The sequence below is a fragment of the Athene noctua genome, chromosome 3 (assembly GCF_965140245.1).
Source record: "Athene noctua chromosome 3, bAthNoc1.hap1.1, whole genome shotgun sequence".
In the NCBI taxonomy this organism is placed as follows: Eukaryota; Metazoa; Chordata; class Aves; order Strigiformes; family Strigidae; genus Athene; species Athene noctua.
Window position 1 is genome coordinate 25,747,731 of NC_134039.1, and position 22,133 is coordinate 25,769,863.

At 40.3% G+C, this 22,133-nt stretch overlaps 1 protein-coding gene across 4 annotated transcripts in view; it reads right to left on the reverse strand.

Moving 5' to 3' along the window:
* Nucleotides 1-22,133, reverse strand: part of ITPR2 (inositol 1,4,5-trisphosphate receptor type 2) — a 287,303-nt gene that overhangs the window by 197,071 nt on the left and 68,099 nt on the right. For 2 of the 4 annotated variants that reach the window (XM_074902358.1, XM_074902356.1), the window contains exons 10-19: nt 19,185-19,229; nt 10,644-10,795; nt 9,181-9,280; nt 8,871-9,031; nt 6,659-6,800; nt 5,748-5,906; nt 4,610-4,782; nt 1,972-2,091; nt 1,688-1,873; nt 864-1,115 (exon numbers count right to left, since the gene is read on the reverse strand). In XM_074902358.1, coding sequence (XP_074758459.1) covers nt 864-1,115; nt 1,688-1,873; nt 1,972-2,091; nt 4,610-4,782; nt 5,748-5,906; nt 6,659-6,800; nt 8,871-9,031; nt 9,181-9,280; nt 10,644-10,795; nt 19,185-19,229 — 1,490 coding nt within the window. Of the gene's footprint in view, nt 1-863; nt 1,116-1,687; nt 1,874-1,971; nt 2,092-4,609; nt 4,783-5,747; nt 5,907-6,658; nt 6,801-8,870; nt 9,032-9,180; nt 9,281-10,643; nt 10,799-19,184; nt 19,230-22,133 lie in introns of all 4 variants that reach the window. The other 2 variants (XM_074902357.1, XM_074902355.1) reach the window with 2 other exon arrangements.

Genomic DNA, 22,133 nt, shown 5'->3' on the forward strand with positions numbered 1-22,133 from the left:
AACAGTACCAGGAAGGGTTGCAGTGAATGGGAATAACAGAGACAGGAAAGCACTTCCAGCAGATAGCACTCTTACATTTTGCTGCGGCAATTCAGTGTTATTAAGTTTCAGCTATCCTCTCTACCCATTAGCCAGATTTTACCATTTCCACAAGGAAGACAGCATATCAGGAAAGAAACTTGGGACAGTCAGCTTCTGCCTGTGCACCACCAACTAGGACCAGTTTTTGTGTATGTCAAAACAGTCCTTCATCTCACTACCAGAAACAATACTGTCTGCCACGCTGCTATACTTCTTCCTCTTTGTCTCTTCATCCAGATACTCCCTGTCTGGGGCTAGCGCAGTGGTGCTGCTCCATCAAATCAATTAAGCCAGAGAGGTTTTGCACTGATGGGCCCTTCTCCCATATTTAAATTTAACACATGCTTAAGTACTTTGCTGGATGGAGGCCAAAGTTTCTGTGAACTGTTTCTGGGGCAACAGCTGTACCTAACTATAAATTCTGGCTTTCCAACTGCGGCTTTCAGTTGATCTTGAAGTATAAAACTGAGTTCCAGCCTAGCAAACCTGTAATGTTAGATGCAATCGGATTACTTCAAGTTCAGTTGGTCTGAGGAAAGGCCATTCCATTTTTCCCCACCTTGTTCCCTATAAAAACAGTGAAAAATGAAACTGAAATATTTCCATGTAAAGCTACCCATGGAAGTTTCCAAGAATAACAATAATTACTAGGTCTGTGCTCTACACCAAAGTACCTTTTCAGACGCTTGTTGTGACAACATTAGATATCTACAACCATATTGTTCTGAGACTAACCCCTACAAAATGCTTTTGTACTTCAGTTTGAAACACTTTCAACTCACTCATGAATTGTGATCTTAGTAGGAATTTCAGTCCACAATCTGGCATATCTGACAGGTACCACAGACTCCTGAGGATCTCTGTCCACGTGCATGTGTAGCATCAGCCGACAAAAAGAAGCCCGGAGGTCATAAGGGAGGCTTTCATCAGACATGCATCGTAGGATCAAGTCTACTGACAGCTGTGCAGAAATCTGGTTGATGGCAAGATATTGGCGGTCCAGGCACATTCTTGCAAAGAGGTTCAGTTGGTACCTTAAAAAGAGGTAATTACATACAGTATTCAAAGAAATCAGTTGGAAATGAAACAACATACCTCAGAATATCACTTTACAAGCCTGATATCAGCTTTTCTGATATAAATCCTAAAAAATAACAAGAGCGACTTTGCTAAGCAAGGGATAAACTTGCCATTGCAAATGCTAACATCATGCTCCAGCTGCCATGAAGACTGGGCTCCCTTTGAAACTCAAAGGAAGCAATGTTCAGTGGAAGACTGAGGCATGTGGACTATTTGTTTTCATCAGTTTAAGACACTATTCCATGATCCCATTTCCCCTCTAATCCTCAGGACACTCATTCCTCAGAGCATGCCTTGTTTCCAGGGCAGCACAAGCTAAAAATAAACCCCAATAAATAAAAACTAAGAGGCAAAATGATAGAGAGACAGCAGAGATTATGATGCTTATTACAGGAAAAAATTGAAACAAATTTTTAATCCCAGTTTCTGGCATGACCTGTTTGGTATTGGCAGATAAACTGGATAAGAACATCACGAGGGTCTTCAGAGAGTTTACATTTTCCTCCATTTGAATAAGCAGTTTTACCTGTAGTAGGTAAGAACTTCTAAATCAGCTTTTGTGCCCTCCTTCGCCTCCTGAGCCAGATGCCTGATGGCTTTGCCATGAGGCTCCTTGTTACTGTCAATCCAGTAAAGCCACACTTCCTCTTCATCAATGTCATCTGAGATGACTGGGCATTCCAAGGGATTGTTCATTTGTGTCGAAACCAGCCTGCAAACACAAACCATTCACAATGGAGCCACTCGCAAACTGCTATGAATATAACAGAGCAGATAACAAAAAGGTATGTTCTGTTTATGGATGCTCACTTGGTCTGAATGAGAATGTCAGCATTCCCTGGGCTCAGCATAAACTTGCAGATGAGTTCCTGAGTTACTGGTATTGCTGTGGTATTAGAAACGCACAGGTCTGATAGATAATCCAAGAATCTGCAGTCAAAAAACCCACAGATGTAACAGAACACGAGAATTAAAATACTACATAGAAACACTGCAGTAGAAATCTAAAGCATCCATCACCAATATGCTCAAGGGAGCATATAACAAAAGGTTTATCTACATATGATCTTAGCCAATTCATACTATTGCAACTCACAACGGATAAAGATGAGTAATAGCTTTGAAAGCCACCCTGAATGGTGTTGAACAATCAGTCAGGGAGAGAAAAGAAAAATATCCCAAGTGTGACACTTCCTCAGCAAATCAAAGGCCAAGGAGTTGTACCAGAATTTAAGAGCAGCCTGAGGCTGTTCCACTGAAGGTATTCATACTTGTCAGGAACCAAAAGCAAGACTACACATTCTCACCCATCCTCCTCACCAGGTAACACATGCCTCCCTAACCCAAGTAGCAAGGAGATGTTCCTTGTGCTGGAGGTAGCCGTGTTGCCCTCTGAGGAACTCCAATGCACTGGAGGAGTCCACACCTCCACCTTTGAAAGATGCTTTTTGAAATCTCTGAAGTGACACAGCCAACAATTAGTGAAGAGTGAAGATCTGGCAGGACCTGAAGACAGGACCTCTCTATTCAAAGAGGTCATTCCACATAAAGCAGAAGTAACAAAAGTTTTGCATGAAAAATCAAGTTTCCTATGAATTTGTCTCTCAAACTTAGGTCTTCTGATGTTTAATAAGGTTCAGCCTGAGGCTTTCCTCATAATTGGGACCTTCATTAGGTATCTGCTTCTTGTCCTCATTTCATAGGTTCCTCTGTATTAACAGTAGCCCATATTACAGCCTTTGCCTCACTAGAATATAGTAAGGGCCTCTTCCCTCTATGTAGCTGCGTCTTTTCATGACATGTAGAAACTGAGTATCTCTGAGCTCACCACTCCTCTAGCAAATGTAGCTAAACTGGGCAAGAGGCTCAAAGCTGGTGGGGAAGCAGATATGAGCAGGCACACACATACACACAGATCATATACTCCACTTAGAAATCCAGATAAAAAGATCTGACCATCTACTATCAGCCATTCAAGGATCCAGTAGTTGAACCTCTATAGGTGATCATCCTACCAGAGGGAATCAGAAAATCATGTCTGCATTAGCACAGACAACGCTTCCCACAGAAGTCTGGGAACTGCAAGGGATGAGTACAGAAAGCATTTGTAGGATACACTTAGGAACAATTTTACCCATCACTGAAATGAAGCTTTGTGGCAACAGGTAATTAATGGTGCATGGCAATATTGCATCACAAAGATAATGCTAATAAACAGCACATCCTTACACTGAATTCTCGGGGAGTTACCTAGTTGGAGCTAAAACTCAGGAAGGTTATTAATTTTGTAGCTCATGTGTTTTAGAGCATACTGCCACAATTCTTATTCACATGAGCAGTGTTGCAAAAGTCTACAAGATTCTCCATGAAAATAAGTGTCATAAGATCAAGCTTTTACTGTTCCAATTGCCTATCTGGCAAGGTGTACTTTTTCAAACATCTATGGCTCTTGGACTTCAGCCTTAAAGCAATGAATACATAGCAAGCAGGTATGACATCCTCCATCACAAAAACATGACATGAGACGGTCAACAAACACTAGGACCCTTCAGCACTAAGAAAGACCTGATCTCATGGGGTTTCCACTTAGTACTGACCAAACCCAACACAGTTTAGCATGGGAGAGGAAATGAGATTACAGAGTGAGACAAAATGGCTACAGTCATATAGAGAACAATTGAAGCAGTGAAGCACCAGGGCCTTGAGCAGTAGCTTTCAGCACTAACAGAAAAAAGGTATTTGCAATTACAGAGGACATTATTTGGACTTAAGTACATTAATTGCTTTTATTTGTACCACTTCAGTAATTTTACAACTGAAAATCCAATGAAAGAAATTTCACATAAAAACCCCATTTAAAAAAAAATTAAAATCCATTTCCTTTATATTCTGACCTAAAGCTAATATAATTTCCAGCTGAATGAAGTTCAAGGCCAGAATTTTTCATCTGGAAGAAGATCTGGTCTAAGACATATGTTCACTGGGATCTTCGCTGCCCTAGGCCCCTTTCAGGTCTGACCTGGAATCAGAACCTGCAGGAAAACTGGTATCTGTGCAATCTGCACCAAGATTATTAGTAGGGGAATCAACACAAGTGGCAGTTTCACAGAAAAACTGCAGAGTTCTGAGAAATTAAAATGTCTGTTTCTCTTTGTCCCAATTGGAACTAAAACCAAATTTCCAAAATTGTCCTGTGAAGTACAAATTCACTTTTCAGTGAACTCTAGTTCTGAACTGCAGATATGGTCAAATCCCAAGAATTACAGGTAGTTCTGATATTTTCTAGCATGATGCTGTACATGTGGGTTTTTTTCTGCCAGGACAAAAAAAAAATTAATCTGGGAGAGAGAGAGACAACAAAACAACAAACATCAGGCAGATTCACAACTACTGCAAATATAAAAGCCTCTAAATACAGAAAACTAATATTGCGTGGACCACTTCAAACCTTGGTTCTCGATTTCTCCTTAGTAAATTAACAAAGGTCTCTATTTCTTTAGCCGTGATGTGTTTCTCTAGCAGTTTTCTGTTGTTGTGCAACAAAGCTGTGATGGTGTCTTCTGCCAGAATATCATAACCAATCTGGGACTGCATGATGCAGAAGTTCTTAGCAATATATTCCTGAAAAAATGAAAATTCCCTTGATGACCTGTTAAGCAGTAATGTTTTTCTTTTAGAACCAGAAGCATCCAGCTCAATTAGCAATCAAAATAACCCTCAAAACTTACCTCTCTGTACTAACCTGAACAAAGTAACATCTGAACACCTGAAATACGTACCCCAAGAAACAGATTCATTATTAGGGATGAGTAATTCTTATTCTTTCATAAGCCAAATAAATGAATCCATGATAATATACGCAAAATTAAAGAAATGGCAACCAATTTTTTTTAAGAGGAAAAAACAAAAGGTTTTTAGAACATTTAAGAAGCTTTCTTTCCTGAGTTTTCCCTCCTCCCTTTCTCTCTCCCCCAAGACAGAAATATTTCTGTAAAACATTACAAAGAAAACAAAAAGCCACACATAGCAGTTAAGTCTTTTATCTCTATTCCCTTTAGTCCTATAAAGTTAGTGCAGCTTTTCCCTGCTGCAACATGCATAACACTCAACACCATGTTCTGAAATACTTCTTGCTCATGGGGAGTCTCCAGCAGTAGGAGATCAAACTACCTGATAGAGTAACCTCTGGTCTGATTCACTGCCATCCCTCTACAAATACCTGAACGATAGAAACAGTTAGTTTACAGACTTCCCACTTTATAAACCAGAGTCCAAGTGCATAGTTTTAATAACAGAAAGCTCATGAATGAAGCAATGGACCCTAATCTCAGTCTGAGCCTGTCAAAGTACAAGGTGAACCTATGATATTCATTACTGATCATTCAATTCATATACACAACTATAAAACAAAACCACTGTTCCTCAGCATGAGGAAGTATATGACAGTGGTTTCTTACTACTAACTTACACAAAATCCAGTCCTTTTATCATTACTACAGAATCCCACTTTTAAGTGCAGAGCAATGTCAAACCCAGGATATATAATTATAGAAATGAGAATGAAAATTATCTTGAACACCACTGACCTGGTTCTTCCTATAGTCCTGTTGGGAATGTCTGAGGACTCTGTAACATAATCTTAACATGTATTTGTATGGGGCATATCTCTGGTCACCTAGGTCTTCAAGTCTCAACATCGATCCTTCACCTTTGTCCTTAAAAGGAGCTTTAAGGATGCCAAATATCTGTTTAAAATCAAAGTCGCTGAGAATGAAAATCAAACCCATATTTTTGCTTAACTTGTAGCAGTCGATGGAAATGCTCTCTGACAAGATCAGCAAAAGGGATGATATGACGAAATACATATGACTAAATACAAGTGGGGGCACAATCTCAGACATTACAGCTTTATGCATATAGCTTCAATTGCCCACCAACTTGACTGACATTGCTTTCTCTTTACTGCTATCCCCAATTTTAAACACTGTTAGTTAAGTGCCTTAATTCTGGATAAATTAAAAATGAAAAAGGAAGACAATACTGGCTGCTGTCCAATTTCATCTTTTCCACTTTTTTTCTTTTAATTCCAGTAGGCTACTTAAAGATAATATTAATTTTGATCTACGTGCAGGTTGGCCCTCTAACAAAGTCAGGGATCCATAAGGGCGTTAGAAATATTCCTATATGGAGAATACTTGCAGGACTGGGACCATATTGCAAGCTTGCTTCAAATTTTTTCAACAATCTGCTATCAAATGTCAATATCAAAAGTCTTAAAAGTCAACAGAATCACACAAAGCTAACAGTTATCAGACATGGCCCCTCATGTTTTCTATCTGATTCAAAGGCTTTGACTAAATACTGTTATATCTATCCAATCCAGTCAGACACAAACCCAACATGGCATAAGCCAAGTCACCTAAAAATAATGTTTTCTCAAATCACTCTCTCTTACAATCTGTAAATACAAGCAAGTTATTAATACAGTAGGACATACCTGAGCCAATATATTTTGCTCCCTCATTAATTTTTGTCGTTCCCGGTTTGGCTTGGTAATGACCACATCCAAAACTTCCTGCCCATTATTAGGCACATCAGCAACAAAGAAAATGAGATCTTCCAGTAACTTGGTTACAAACCTAGGACGAATAGACAAATCATTATTATATACAGTTATTCAACACTTGCTAGGATTCATTAAGAAAGAAAATCACTGTTTAGAACATCCTTTATTTAGTGCAATGGAACCTTAGTAACTGCAAAGTTACATTTGAAATGTATTTAAGGATTCCAGACCTTGGTTCAGCAGAGGCTTAAATCCATCAACAGGGATGTCTACCAAGGCATTAAATAATAACAAGAAAGAAAAAGGGAGAAAAATACAGGATGCTACCTTGATGCAGAGTATTCAGAAATCCAAAATCTATACCAGCTGGCCTCAAGGCCCAAGAACAGTACAAAGACACTCTTACGCAGCCTAGCAAAGATTTTTATACTTTATCACAGACATGGATCTGTGAAACAAGATGATAGACTATGTTGGGTTTGTGTGTGTGGCAAGGAGTTTGGTATCGGGGGAGAGGCTACAGTGGTGGTCCCTGTGAGAAGCTTCATTAAGCTCCCCTGGCTCCAAGTCAGACCCACCTCTGGCCAAGGCCAAGCCAATTAATGATGGTGGCCATGCTCTGTGATAACGTATTTAAGAAGGGGAACCTGGGAGGAGGAGGAGGAGTGAGGGAAATACCTATGCAAACACCAAGGTCAGTGGAAGAAAAGAGGAGGATGGGGGAGGTGCACTGGAACAAAGACCCCCCTGCAGTCTGTGGAGAGAGGGCAGCCTGTGCCCCTGCAGCCCATGGAGGTCACCAGTAGAGCAGATGCTGACCTGCAGCCTGTGGAGGACACCATGCTGGAGCAGGGGGCTATGCCTGAAGAAGGCTGGGACTCTGAGGGAAGCCCCCGCTGGAGTAGTTTGTTGCTGGGAGGACTGCAGCCCATGGGTGGGACCCATGCTGTAGCCCATGGGAAAGACTCACATCAGAGAAGTTTGTGGAGAACTGTCTTCCATGAGACGGACCCCATGCTGGAGCAGGGGAAGCGTGTGAGGAGTCCTCCCACTGATGAGGAATGAGAGGCAGAGACAATGTATGACGAACTGACCATAACCCCCATTCCCCTGAGCTGCTGTGGGGGAATAGGTAGAGAAATTGGGAGCAGAGCTTAGAGCCTGAGAAGGGAGGAGTGGGGGGAGGTGTTCTGAAGATGTGTTAATGCTTCTCACTGTCCTACCCTGATTGGAAAATTAAGTGGTTGTGGTGGTGGTATTTAAATTAAATTGATGTTCTTTTTTCTTCCCCAATCAAGTCTGTCTTTTGCCTGTGACCATAATTCACAAGTCATTCTTCCCTGTCCTTGTCTGGATACCTAAGCCTTTTGCTTTGTTTTCTCCTCCCCATCCCTGAGAGGGAAGGAGTGATTGAGTGAGCAGCTTTGTGCTGCTTAGTTGCCCTATGGGCTTAAACCACAACATGGACTCAATAGAGGAATAAAAACATTCTGCTGCTAGACTATTTCCCCACTGACCCAAGAAACTATTGAAAAATGACTGTATTTGTTTCACTCTTTGCTACACAAAAGAAGATTTGGCAGAAGAAGGTGCTAGAAAGGACAGAGGCAGTAGTAATTCCTTCTACCTCCAGAAAATGCAAAAAAGAAAGATAGAAATAGGAAAGGAACTATTGGGACAGCTTCTGTGTTACTTTGAGACCTCCTTCTACTGCTCTTGCAGCATGAATGTGAAGTACAGTGAACTCCACACAAATCAAGAGTCCTGCCATGCTGCCCACTGTATAGATGGCTTTCTTGTACATGAGAAGCAAATGCAATAGAACCCCACATTACAGCTCAGAAGTGGTTTATCAAAGGAAAGAAGACAAACACTTTGCATCTGACCAGGGAGCTACCCATTCATATGGCCAGTGAGCTGGGGAAGTGCTGTTTAACCCCATTTTACACATGAGGTACATAGACCAACCTGAGGTGCAGCAAGGATGCTCTGACAGAGATGGAATCTAATCCACTCTAAGCACTTAAGTGTCCTGTCCTAATTGCCTCTAGTCCACACAGATGTTACTAACTTACCCATTACTGTGATGTCATGAGCAACCAAACACCAATTTAGGAGGAAGAAAAAAATCCAACTTACTAACCTCCTTTCATTCTGTGTTAGTGTTCCATTCTCCAGCTTTTTAACAGTTGATGCTAGAACCTTGTTTGCATCATTGGCAAAGTCCAAGTCTCTGACCTCAGACAGAGGAACTGATACAATGGCAAAAGCTTCCTTGTCCTCTTTTGTTTGGCATGTCCCAATCTGCAAGAGTTTTTGGTTTATGTGGGTAAGTGATCCTCTTACCTTTATTCTAATTATTATGCATATTTTATATGTTAGAAGTGAGATCACCAGTAGAGAACTTCAGGAATGAGTCTGGGATTTCAACCCCAAGATATATCTGTGTTTACCTTTAACATCACAGGCCTCTCTTCATCAGTATCTATTGGAATGCTGGTACTAGTGACCCAAGTGTTAGTGCATAAATGCCTCAGTCGGACATATGAATTCCTAAAGGAGAACAAAGCAAACAACTGGTTAGATGGATCATTTCTGAGCTAAAGTGTGCAAGGCAGGATGAAATGCAACACATGACCATGACATGAGACTTGAGGGCATGAGTCACACCAGCCACTTGTAATAAAAAGGTAAAGGAGACCTAAAAGATACTGCAGTACCCTTTTCCCTTGTCTCCTTTCTCACCCAAAACAGAGCTGCAAGAAGAACAAAGAGCATCTTGGGATTATGTTTTTATTACAGAATGCTGATTTTAAGTCTAGGAATAAAATATTCCTTAAAGAAAAAAATTTAAAAGGAAGATGTATAAAATCCCATCTGAATAGAAATACATATAATGAATAAAACCAATTCTTTTTTTTTTCTGCAGAGTAATGAACCCCTTCAAGTTGTCACAGCACAAAAGCCAGAAGGTAAAACTGACCATGGTTTCACAGCTTCACCATTATGATCTGCAAACCCTTGTGCCAGGGAGCAAGCATTTACAGTACCAGTTCTCAACTGAAAATCAAGTGAACAAAGAGCAGACATGAGATACTTCTAAATTCTTTCCATATGATAACCTGTGGTATTATCAGAAAGCAGAGCTGAGAAATCAATTACAATTTTTACTCTGAATTATACATTTTAAATATATTCACTGTGGTCTTCACTCTCTTTCATGCTGACGGACCTTTGAGTATTCAAGTAAGCAAATTATCTGGCAAAACTTAACATAGCAAATACACGTTAAAGCTACATATGTTGGTATTTCAGGTAACCAGCTTTAAAATCCACACTCACAACTAGCCCGAAGTGTCTACATGCCCATTCAGTCACAACCAACCCCGTATGACTTATCTAGCCAATCTTGGCTAAGCAACACAGTTGAAATTTCAAATATTCACAATTAAAACCCAGAAGCCATTTGCAGAATACATTTGAATAACAAATGTGTTCAGTGGGATCATGATCTGTCAGGGAAACAGAAGTTCAGTTCACCATACACATTATTTTGTTGGGAACAATTCAGTTAGATCTATTAGCAGTACAGTTTTTGCAAACAGTGCACAAAAGCTCAATTCTGTCCTCATATATATGTGCAATATTAAGCCCATAATTTTTCCTCTTCTCAGACTCTCTTTAAGTGTCACTTGTTTTATCCTTATAATTATTTTACTCAGTCACAGCAGCAGTATCATGTTTTATACATCCCTTGTTTATCCATGAACACTACTCAAATTTTAAATGAAGGATAGTACTTGCTCATGTTTGATTTTTTTCTGCTTTACACACCAGCATAATTCTAGGAAGAAACTCTGTCAATGCAGCACTATTTGCTTTTTATTTATTTTGCCTTTTTTTTATTTTTTTATACCTTGGAACCAGGCAATCAGCTCTCTGAAGAGTGGTGGCATCCAGTTCAAAGAGAGATGCGATGTCATTTCCATGTGGCACAGAGACCAAAGTATACATAATCTTCTCCCCTGCTTGGCGTTTCTTCTTTGAAGCAGGAAGGTCGCCATCTCTCTGCTGATTAGGCAACAAGGATTATTTGCTTGCATCAGGGCCCATTATAAATTCTCCAATTACCTGGCAGACAAGTAATACATCTGAATTGTACTTTTTTTTTTACAGTCTAGTAAGAATGTACCATGACTCACTTTGGAGTGTGTAACACAAAGGATGCACTTTGCACCAGGCACATGGGGCCTCAGACAGTCATTATAACAACAGCAGGTCACAAGCTACAGAGAGACTGTGGTACTGTATACATTACTACTTGACACCCTACAACTTCAAAAAACCTGCGGTAATTGCAGACCCTTCACTCCCAACAGATGTAACTACACAGTGTTGGTTTGGAAAGGGCCAAAGTTAAAAGAAGAGAACTAATGAAAATTTGATTTTTTCAAGGGGGGAGAGGATTTAAAAAGTAAGTAATTTGCCTAAATCCACTGCTGTTTTATTTGTTAATTTTTTCCTCTCATATGGTCAGAATCACAGCAGCACACTTTCCAAACAGCAAGAGCCAGAATATCTACTCCACTAACATCAACTTGTCATTGGAAGAGAGACAAACAAAGCTAGATTGCAAAACTAGATTAGCACAGGCTGACAACACACTGGAGGCTGGATCCAACATAGGTCTGAGTTTGCCCACTGCAACTGGAGTTTTTTCCCTTCAAGGAGCCAAACTTTCAAGTGACAGATTTAAAGTTGTGTTGGTGCCTCAGAAGAGGCATGCAAATCTACAATGGCAATCTTCCTCCCACCATCCACTGAAAGTCTGTGGGAATTTTGTGACCCAGCACCACTAAGCAGCCATCTTTATCTTTAGTTACCTACATACCTTTGTCTTCACATACTGCAAATGCTACCTTTTCTAAGCACATACCTTTGCTTGAAGGAGTAATTCAGAGTCTGTACCCATAACCACACAGCAACCAACAGAATTACTGGCATAAGTAAAAGCTGCTCCTCTGGGACACTGAGTTACACATATTACAAAAGACTAATAACCACTTAAGAGACTAGCAGCCCAGGGCCCTTCACATACACAAAATACATCACAGAGGGAGAGAAAAAAAGGAATGAAGAAAGACAAAAGAGAAAAATCAAACACTGAAAACCTGAAATACTATTATAATGATTTATAATGCATCACTAGGGAAGAGGTGTACAAAGCAATGTAAAGAGGCTAGGCTGTACTCACTTTGCATTAATACCTTGATTAAAACCAACCTGTAAGGGATAATCAAGGGCAAAGGTTTGATTATTCATATTGCTAACTGATAAAGCAACAAAAACAAGGAGGAGTGAAACAGTGTAAGAAATAGCTAGTTATGATCTCATTCCAAGGCACTCTTTGAATCCTTTTAAAATATCCATTTTTTTCATTATCAAGCCTAAAAAATGCCAGCTTTCCATCCCATTACTTCTATCAATGACAGAGGCAGTAGGAAAAAAACATGAAGAAACCCTCCCGGAAGTTTTTCTTAGGCTCATCTAGTCATTAGCATATTGTCACTAGTTTTTGAGAGGAAGGCTTGCTGAGGCAAAAGGCAGAAGAGTAAACTCATCTGGCAGTCCTCACATCCTACCATATCCTACGCCCCAAAAATATTAAACAAAATCACACTGAAAACTTAACTGGGATTGAGAAAACAGCAAAATTTTTTCTGATTTCCATACATATTTTGTTTTACATGCTCAGTATAATACCCAAACTGGAAAGGCAGGCAAACTGTAAGAGAATCCTCCTGAGATGTGTAACTCAGAGTCTAACATCAAATGAAGATCTACTTCCTAAATTTCCAAACAAAATAGAAAACTGGAAAAACAGTTTAAAATTCAAGAGGTCTGTAAAGCGGTAAGTAGCATAGGATAGTTTAGAACAGCATCCAGACTTTCTGATATTTCCCATAACTTACATTCAAATCTAGCTAGGGCTTCCCAGAAACTACCCACTCTACTATAATTTCCAAACTGAAAATAGTAGTATACAAAAAAGCAGAATACTTCATAGTGTTATGCATTTTTTACCCTGGGGCTCTGGGAAAGCACATATGAAACCATATTCTACTCTGGATTATAAAGGTTTTTTATACTCACTCATGATATAATGTCTGACCATCCCCAATAGATCATTATGCACAAGTGCAGGTTTCTATGACAGGAGACAAGGTCAAAGGCAGCGCTCCTGTGCTGTAGTAGTCCACACTAACCATTAACTTTGTGGAGAAGATAATCCTGCAGTTTGAGGCTGACTCTCTCCACTCACTAAATGTGTAGATGCAGTTGAGCAATGGAGATGGCTCATCAAGACTAAATCCTGCCTATCAGGCTTAGCAGCTGTCAAATCAGACCTGGCATATGAGCAAGAGCTGGTATTCAGTCTAAAAAGAAAGTCCACTTAAACAGAGGGCAAGTCAGTGTCTGTAATACTACTAACTGCAATGCAAAGCTTAGTTGAGCAAAATCAGACCTTCACAAGACCTGTACAGTAGTTTCATACTGGACTCCAGCACAAACCTGAGAACTTTCCTTATAATGTTATTTCAGCATCTCAGACACACCTTACAACCCAACCTGGATTATGGGTGTTAAGCATCAGTCATGGAAAAAAATATGTAACAAGAAGTGACCCTCAACTTGACAGCTCTGAAAACAACTTAGATCCACGGAATGCATGAGAGAGAACACTGTAATTACACATGAACATACATGGATTTATGTTTATGACTGAGTGCATGCCTCTGTGTGAGAAAGAGAATGTACACACACTTGGACAGTTTCTTATGATTTATTAAATATAGTAAGCAGTCATCAGAATCTGCACTTAACTAAGCCATTATTGAATCAGCAGATGAGTCTGAGGATATGAAAAGAAGTTAAAGTATTAGACTATTTCAAATTAATTAGACAATATGATCAGCTCAGGAGAAGCACTGCATTCCTAAGCAGATGAAAACAAGATGACATTTGCTCAGGTAAGAAACTGGCATATGAGCAGATGCAGCTAGCAAAACTGGATTTAGTGAAAAGAAGGGAGGAAAAGAACTGTAAAGGGACTCAAATGCAGAAAGAAGAACATTCAACTTAAAGCAGTATGAAGAGGAAGCCAGTGAACAGTTTCAGAGATGTTGGTGATGTGGTCAGTGACAGCCAAGGAAAGCACTCCCAGGATTTCTTTAAAAAAAGAAAAAAAGTAGCAGGTGAATTACAAATCAAAACAGATATGAAGAAGGTGGAATCATCTCACTCCATCGTGCACAGGTTATATTGCTTGCAAGGTGAAGGAAATGCACATTCAGCTACTCTTCTGTCTGGCAAAAGTTGGACACCTTCCAGAAGAACGACCCAGACCAAAAAAAAAACAGGTGGTACAAAGAGCAGAGTAATCCCACTCTGCCTAACAAAACCTAAGCGTCCACCTGACTAGAGCTGTGAGGCCCTCCGCTGCCAGTCTTACTTTGCAGCAGTAAAGCAAAGCACACTACTCACATGCACAAAGGGACTTTGCTAGGATGGGGGAACAGAACACACCCCTACCACACAGCCAGTGTCCAGGGCACTCTTACAGGAGGGACTCATCTAGAAAAACAAAGGCTGAGAGTTCAGAAAAGGACTTCTAGTTAGTTAAAACAAAGTCATTTTGGTGAGGAGTGGAAATACTGATCCAGGCTCACAAGAAGATGCGTAACTTCTGGTAATGTCACTGATCTGCAGTGCATCACACTGATTTAAAAAGCAGCTTAGGAAAAATCCAACACAGACATAATATGGTGTTTGCAATTTGAAGGGCAGATTTAACTGTAGACAAATCCCATATTGTAATGAGACAAAATACTCAGGTACAATCAGATTTGTCTTTCTTGAGACTTTCAGCCCAGCAGATAACCCTTCCTCACATCTCTTAATATAATTTGCTCGTAATTGTGACCTCAACTGGTTATCAAACTTAAATCAGGAGATTTATATGGAGTTTTGGTTATGGAGGGGCCTTCCTTTCGACTGCAAAAAGCAATACAAAAACATGACAGACCTGAAATACCTTTTCTTTTAGAAACCTAATCTACAATTCCAATTGGTAAAGACACCTTTTGTGGCATAGAGACAGTCAAGGATAATGCTCTGCTCTGGAATGAATACATTAAGCTGCACTACAGATTTCAGCAGAAATTAAACTTAATAGCAGCCAGAAAATGCCTGTTAAATCCAGTACAAAGTGGTATCTCAATGTTAACCCAGTTTAGGAAGCTCTTACAAAACCAACATTTCCAGAGAGTAGTAATGTGAGCAGAACTCCATAGGTTAGGTGATTTAAAAATTCTATATGAAAAGAAAGTCGAGTAAATTAATGGCCAGCCTTGCTCCTGCATGTTACGAAGCCCTGGCAGACAGCATAGCAGTTAGCCTCCTATAACACCTTCACTGTTGACTCATTTGTGAGTCATCGCATTTTTAGCAGAGACATCACGTTGCAATTCTGTTGTTAGGAGCCAGAGACATTCTGTAAGAAACAATGTATGAGTTTTCAGAGCTGATTCAGACCTGTGTGCAGCAGCAGAATAATAATAATGTGCCAGCATCCGTGTCTCCCCTTCTTCCCCCAAGCCTCTCAAGTGGTCTGACTGCTGGCTTTATATAAGCAGAGACACTGCCATTTTAAACCTGATGATTTTTCTTTTCTTTTTTTCTTTTTTAAAAATGTTTTTCAGATTGTTTATTGCCAAATTAATTCCTAACCAAGCCTTTAAAAAAACAATAAATCCCCCAAGCCTATTCTACTTGCTTAAACTGCATCACCCGTGTCCCACATAATAAAATTTTTAATAAACAAATTTAGTTGCTGGAAAGTAAAATAAAAAAATAAAATAATTTACAGTGTTTATCAGAAAAAAAAAATCACCTGGGCTGGAAGCAAGAAAGAAAACTTTGAACTGCAGAGTTGTTTGGGATTCATAAATTTAGATAAACAGAAGCCAAAGCAGAGACATCAAATTGCACCTAGAAATCCATGGTAGATCTGTCCAACTTCTTTACAAGAAAAGTAAATGCATACCAGTCTCAATCCTAAGAAATTCTCAACAATAAAAGCCAGTTTGGAACTGGTTAGGACTAACACTCTCTCATGCAAATGCAGACAGATGGAGCTAAGGTACCTATCCAAAGACAGCTTTTAATACAAAAGCGCTAACAAATGCCAGGTTTCCAGCTGTTCTTGACTTTTCCCCAATGTTCACAGAATTCTTCTGGATGCTGTACATTTCTGTGATTAGAAATAACAGGCTACTTTAAATAAAAAATTGATATATTTTATGTCACAATGGGATCTGTAACAGAGCACTGCATTTTGATGCATACTCTACAATCTCCTAGATTTCAAAAGATGAAGAAGCCTTTTTTTGGTAAGGCCTTCAAATCACAGAAAGGTCTTCCCATTTGAAAAAAAAAATGCTGGAGTTTTGATGTGAGCAAAATATGTATAATATTAATCAACTCATTGTAAGGCCAAATTTTGCCAGAAATAAAAGCAGTGTTTCACAAGACAATTTGGCTGAATTCTCAAGCAGCAGCCCATAAATAAGCAATGAACCACAGTCCAAATGTAGCTTTAATGCTTGGGTACAAAAGTCCTAGTGACTTCCAGTAATATTTATGTTCTCTACAGCCAAACCCTTTCAGAATTCTGAGTCATTTAAGGCAAGGCAGAAAAGATAAAAAAGATGCATTCAGGCAGAACCTAGGTGCCTATGTCCCCTACTGCAGCACAGAAAATCCTCCACTGCTGCTTCCTAAAATTCAGTTGCCTAAGCAACTGTGATCAGGACTTGTAAACCAGGCAGTGAACATGCACAAGAAGCCCATATTTAGGAGTTAAGTGTTGGCATGAAATGCACAGATGGCTGTGCCAACTTTAAAACCCAGACAACAGAGAAGGAGCTGGTACCCTTTTATCCAACAGAGTAACAGAGAAAAGAAAAACACAGGCTGCAGGCTCAGTTTCTTCTTTCAGTTGAAAGGATTCAAGTATGCATCTCCCATTTCCCTGCTACTCAGACTTCAAATTTTGTTGGTAGGTCTACTTTTACCTCCCCCTCTAGAGCAGATTTACCTTACGGGCAGTATTTCAAAATTAATTGCTTCAAAAGATTAAAAAGGAGATAAGAAACACTAGATGAAAACCATGGAACAAAGAAATCATGCGTGCTCTAGGTTATGTGCATATTGGATACAAGACTGACATAACTGGCCCTTAAAGAACTCCAAATATTATCTTTTACTTTTGAAGGATAATTCAAAACACTGCATCACTCTAACATAAAAGAAACTCCTGCACAGGAATGTGAATGAAGCTTTTTTGCTCGGTTGCTGAAGGCTTAAAATAGCCACTGCTGACTCATGCTATTTCCAGCAAGACTATGAAGGGGTGAAGGATCCAGAGGGATTTCTACCATCCTAAAAGTGCCTGTAAACTTGGATTTACATGGAGGTATTACCAAACATTGTTAAGAGTTCTTTCACAGAACATTTTTCACAAGGAAGTGCTGACTGCGTGAACTAAAATTTCCACAAAAGCATCAGTTTTGATCATCAATCAGTTTTGATTAAATTTTTATTGGAAGTATATGTCTAATCTGATTTATCTGGTCTGGGTTTTCAGCTGAAACCAGTTCCCAGGAGGACTAAGCCAGACTGTTACAGAAGTCACCTTTAACATTCGTGTTCAGATTACTCTTCCTCCTTCTTCATTACCCAGCCCAGAGAATATTTAATTATTTAGATGAATTGGAATAGCTACAACTGGAAACCCTACTATACCTAAATTAGTACAGTGTAGTACAATAAGATTGGATCCTTGGAGACAAGGACCTAGCATCTACCCTGTATGTTTTCACAGGTCTTACATCAGACTAGTTCTAGTCTGGTTTTCTGGGCTGAAAGGTTTGAGCACAATAGATACATTCCAGGGGTGTGTGTACCTTTTTACTTCCATCCAACAGAATATAAGATCACATGCTCTGATATTGCTCTGCAAAGTGAACTGGAGTGTCTTAAATAGGGAACAATCTGGAGATTTGATTCAGAAGTGCTGTCATGATGTGAACTACAATGTTAATGCAGATGCTTGTCTACGAGACGAGCTCTACTGTTCACAGAGCAAGGGCATGAACCCAAGCATTTTCAAGCAAGCACCCTACTCACTGGGGTATTCCAGAACTTATCTCGATTTCCATTCAAAAGCTCTACGGGCTTCCAGTACAAAAGAGAAACAACTGGTGAAACATCCCTATTTTCATGAAAGAGAATTCTCATTTCTCTGGACAGCTTAGCTGTTATTGCTATATTACCATTAATACCAAATACCAGGAAAGATGGAAAACTGATGTTGCCACCTCCTACAAAAGTCACCATTTTTATTGAAATTGCAGTCCTGAAGGCACTGATTATGTAAGAATCTTGGGTTTCATTTCTCGAAGAATAAAAAATTCTTCCCCACGCAGAGAAAAACTTGAAAATGTGTCCTCTAAAAGAACAAAAGCCAGAAGGCAAATAGAAAGAAATAAAACTGAATCTTTTCAAAGATAATCTTGGCATTTTCATGGCAATCTCAGAATCTGATGGAGGAATGATTAGGTTGTTGCCTCTCTCTAACAGTAAGATTCCCGCAGGGTTTTAACTCCACTTCCTTCAAATGTTAAAAATGACAACATATCTGCCCTTGGCTCGCTAGTTAGAATTAGCTCGCATGCCCTTGATATTGTACAAGGCAAAGGCTGTTGCATTCTAAGCAAAGGGCATAAGGCCTTTATCCAACCCATCCACACTGCAGCAAGGACAACTTAGATCCTTGCGAAGATGTCATGGTAGAGTTGCCTGAAGCGTGGCAGGCCTCAGACTAAGCCTGTGCCTGAATACCTGCTTGCATGTATTCAATATAGGCAATAAAAAGAGTCCCAGCATGTGCTTAGATTTAGAGCTACACTTGACTGACAAACATGCCCCAAGGGGGCTTGTCTCCACTAGCAGAGCCTCTGAATTGGTACTGGCACATAAGTAACCAGACTTGCTTGTCCCTCGATTTCTTGCTAAAGAGGGTAGTGGGTTTTGCCATGAAGTAATACATCTGATTTGAGAAGAATTAATATATTTCATATCTGCAGCCAGCAGAACAGCTTCCAGCTAATGCCAATTTAAGTAAGTTTCCCATCGTTTGCCTGACACCAGAGAGAACTTTTCTGTAACGCCAGTTCTGAGTTGCACCCTAGCTTACACAGGCTATGGAAAACAACCCCAGCAGCTGTAACATGTAAATAAAAGGAAAGCTATGAATGTCTTTCATATGTTGGGCTGTACTGGGTTAAGGATACAGTATTTTCCAGATTATGTGCAACATATAAATTCCACTTACCAAAGCTTTTCCTTCATTATTACCTTCTGGATAGTGTGGGTTAAGCTGGAAAAGAAAAGAAGTCAAATACTATCTTGATAGCTTTTAGACATTTCAGAACTTGGGGAGAGGGTTTGATTCAGTTCTGCATTATGTATCCACCTTGCAAAGGGACAGTGGAGTATTTAGAAGCAGTATGAGAACAAGAGTATAAGAATTACAAAGTCAAATTCTGACTGACTTTAACTGGCTATATCCTCAGTTTAAAAAGTGCATCCTGCAATCAAGCCTGTTAACTCAAGAGAGGAATCTCAAATAACCAAACCCAAAAAGAATGATGAAGAAAGCACAGACAGTTACTAACCTAAGCACAGCAAGTTACATCACCCACACACATACACATGCAACCACTTCCAGGACTGACCTTGAGCAGATATATTGAGATAGAAACTAACGTGCTTTCATGTCTACTGAAATTTTACAGGAAGATAGCGAATTCAGAATAAACACATCTTTGAAACAGGAATGGCAATGCCAATATAGAAAAGTTTAATTACCTTGTGATTCTGTTTAACTACTAATAATATGGATTTTCTATGTCATACAAGGATTATGAGGCATACTAAAGTAGCATGAGAAGGCTGGATGAAAGAAACTATATAATAAGCGTACGAGAAGTGTTTAACATGATTTTACTTTTGACAAGGGAAATACGTAGACTAGAAGATGAAGGATTATGTAGGCATATAAACAAACACACATAAACCCACACATTGACTGCACATGAAACCTTTTAAGATTTGACTTATATAATGAAACAACTTTACCTCTATATTTATCCTATTCCTCGACACAGGATATGCCATCAGTGTCGAACACGCTGAAGTGAAATTATTAGCTATAATTTAGTTCTTAAGCAATAGCATGTATACATTTTACAGACAAGTACAGTAATTTTCTTGGCTTGAATATAACATTACCATTGTGGAAGAGCCAGATCTGAATTGCATAGGGCAAGCTGAATGAATTCCAGTAAAACTTTTCAATATTACATCACCATACATCTAACATTACATAAACAACTATTGTGAAGAGCTTTTATTAAGTTTATAAGGTTTTATTAATGCTGTATCATTTATAACCCTTTATGCAAAAAAAGGGAGCTCCTCTCCACATCATGAACCTGAAGAAAAGACGAATCCATTTAGATATTCCTAAAATTGCTGAAAATATTTTCCCTATGTCATGACTGGAGGTGCTAACACAGGAATGACCAAAGATTTACTCTCCTGTCTTCATTTTAGTATTCAGCCAGTTACCCTCAGAAATCTAGAGAGCTTGCTTTCACAAAATCAGAATCACAGAATCATCTGGGTTGGAAAAGACCTTGAAGATCACTTAGTCTAACCATTAACCTAACAGTGACAGTTCTCAACTACACCATATCCCTCAGTGCTATGTAAACCAGACACCTCCATGAATGGGGAACTCCACCACTGCTCCGGACAACCCCTTCCAACGCCCAACAACCCATTCTGTAAAGAACTACTTCCTAATATCCAGGCTAAACCATGGCTTTCTGTTAAAACAATGCTCAACAGAGGTAATTACAAAATGTATTAATATCCAGTAAACCTTCCCTGGTACAACTTGAGGCCATTCCTTGTCCTATCACTTGTTACTTGGTTAAAGAGAACCATCCCCAGCTCTCTGCGGCTTCCTTTCAGGTAGCTGTAGAGGGCGATGAGGTCTCCCCTCAGCCTCCTCTTCTCCAGACTAAACACCCCTAGTTCCCTCAGCCGCTCCCCGTACGACCTGTGCTCCAGACCCTGCACCAGCTCCGTTGCCCTTCTCTGGACACGCTCGAGTCATTCAATGTCCTTTTTGTAGTGAGGGGCGCAAAACTGAACACAGGAATCGAGGGGCGGCCTCACCAGTGCCGAGGACAGGGGTAAGATCCCTTTCCTGTCCCTGCTGGCCACGCTATTGCTGACACAAGCCAGGATGCCGTTGACCTTCTTGGCCACCTGGGCACACTGCTGGCTCCTGTTCAGCCAGCTGTCAATCAACACCCCCAGGGCCCTCTCTGACTGGCAGCTCTCCAGCCACTCCTCCCCAAGCCTGTAGCACTGCTGGGGGTTGTTGTGGCCCAAGGGCAGACCCCAGCATTTGGCCTTATTGAAACTCCTACATCTGGGCTCAGCCCATGGCTCCAGCCTGTCCAGGTCTCTCTGCAGAGCCTCCCTAACCTCGAGCAGATCAACACTCCCACCCAACTGGGTGTCACCTGCAAACTTACCAAGGGTGCACTCAATCCCCTCGTCTAGATCAACAATAAAGATGTTAAACAGGAGTGGCCCCAAAACTGAGCCCTGGAGGACACCTCTCGTGACCGGCCTCCAACTGGATTTAACTCCATCACAAGTCTTTGGGCCCAGCCATCCAGACAGTTTTTTACCATCCAAGCCATGAGCAGCCAGTTTCGCCAGGAGAATGCTGTGGGAAACGATGTCAAAAGCCTTGCTAAAGTCAAGGTAAATTACATCCACAGCCTTTCTCTCATCCAATAAGCAGGTCACCCTGTCGTAGGAGATCAGGTTTGTCAAGCAGGACCTGCCTTTCATAAACCCATGCTGACTGGGCCTGAGCATCTGGCTGTCCCTCATGTGTTGTGTGATGGTACTCAGGATGAGCTGCTCCATCAGCTTCCCGGGCACCGAAGTCAAGCTGACAGGCCGGTAATTTCCCAGATCATCCTTCCGACCCTTTTTATAGATGGGTGTCACATTGGCCAATTTCCAATCAGTCGGGACCTCCCTGGTCTGCCAGGACTGCTGGTAAATGATAGAAAGTGGCCTGGCGATCACCCCAGCCAGCTCCTTCAGCACCCTCGGGTGTATCCCATCCAGTCCCATAGACTTGTGTGTGTCTGTGTGATGCAGTAGGTCACTGACTGTCTCCTCCTGGAAT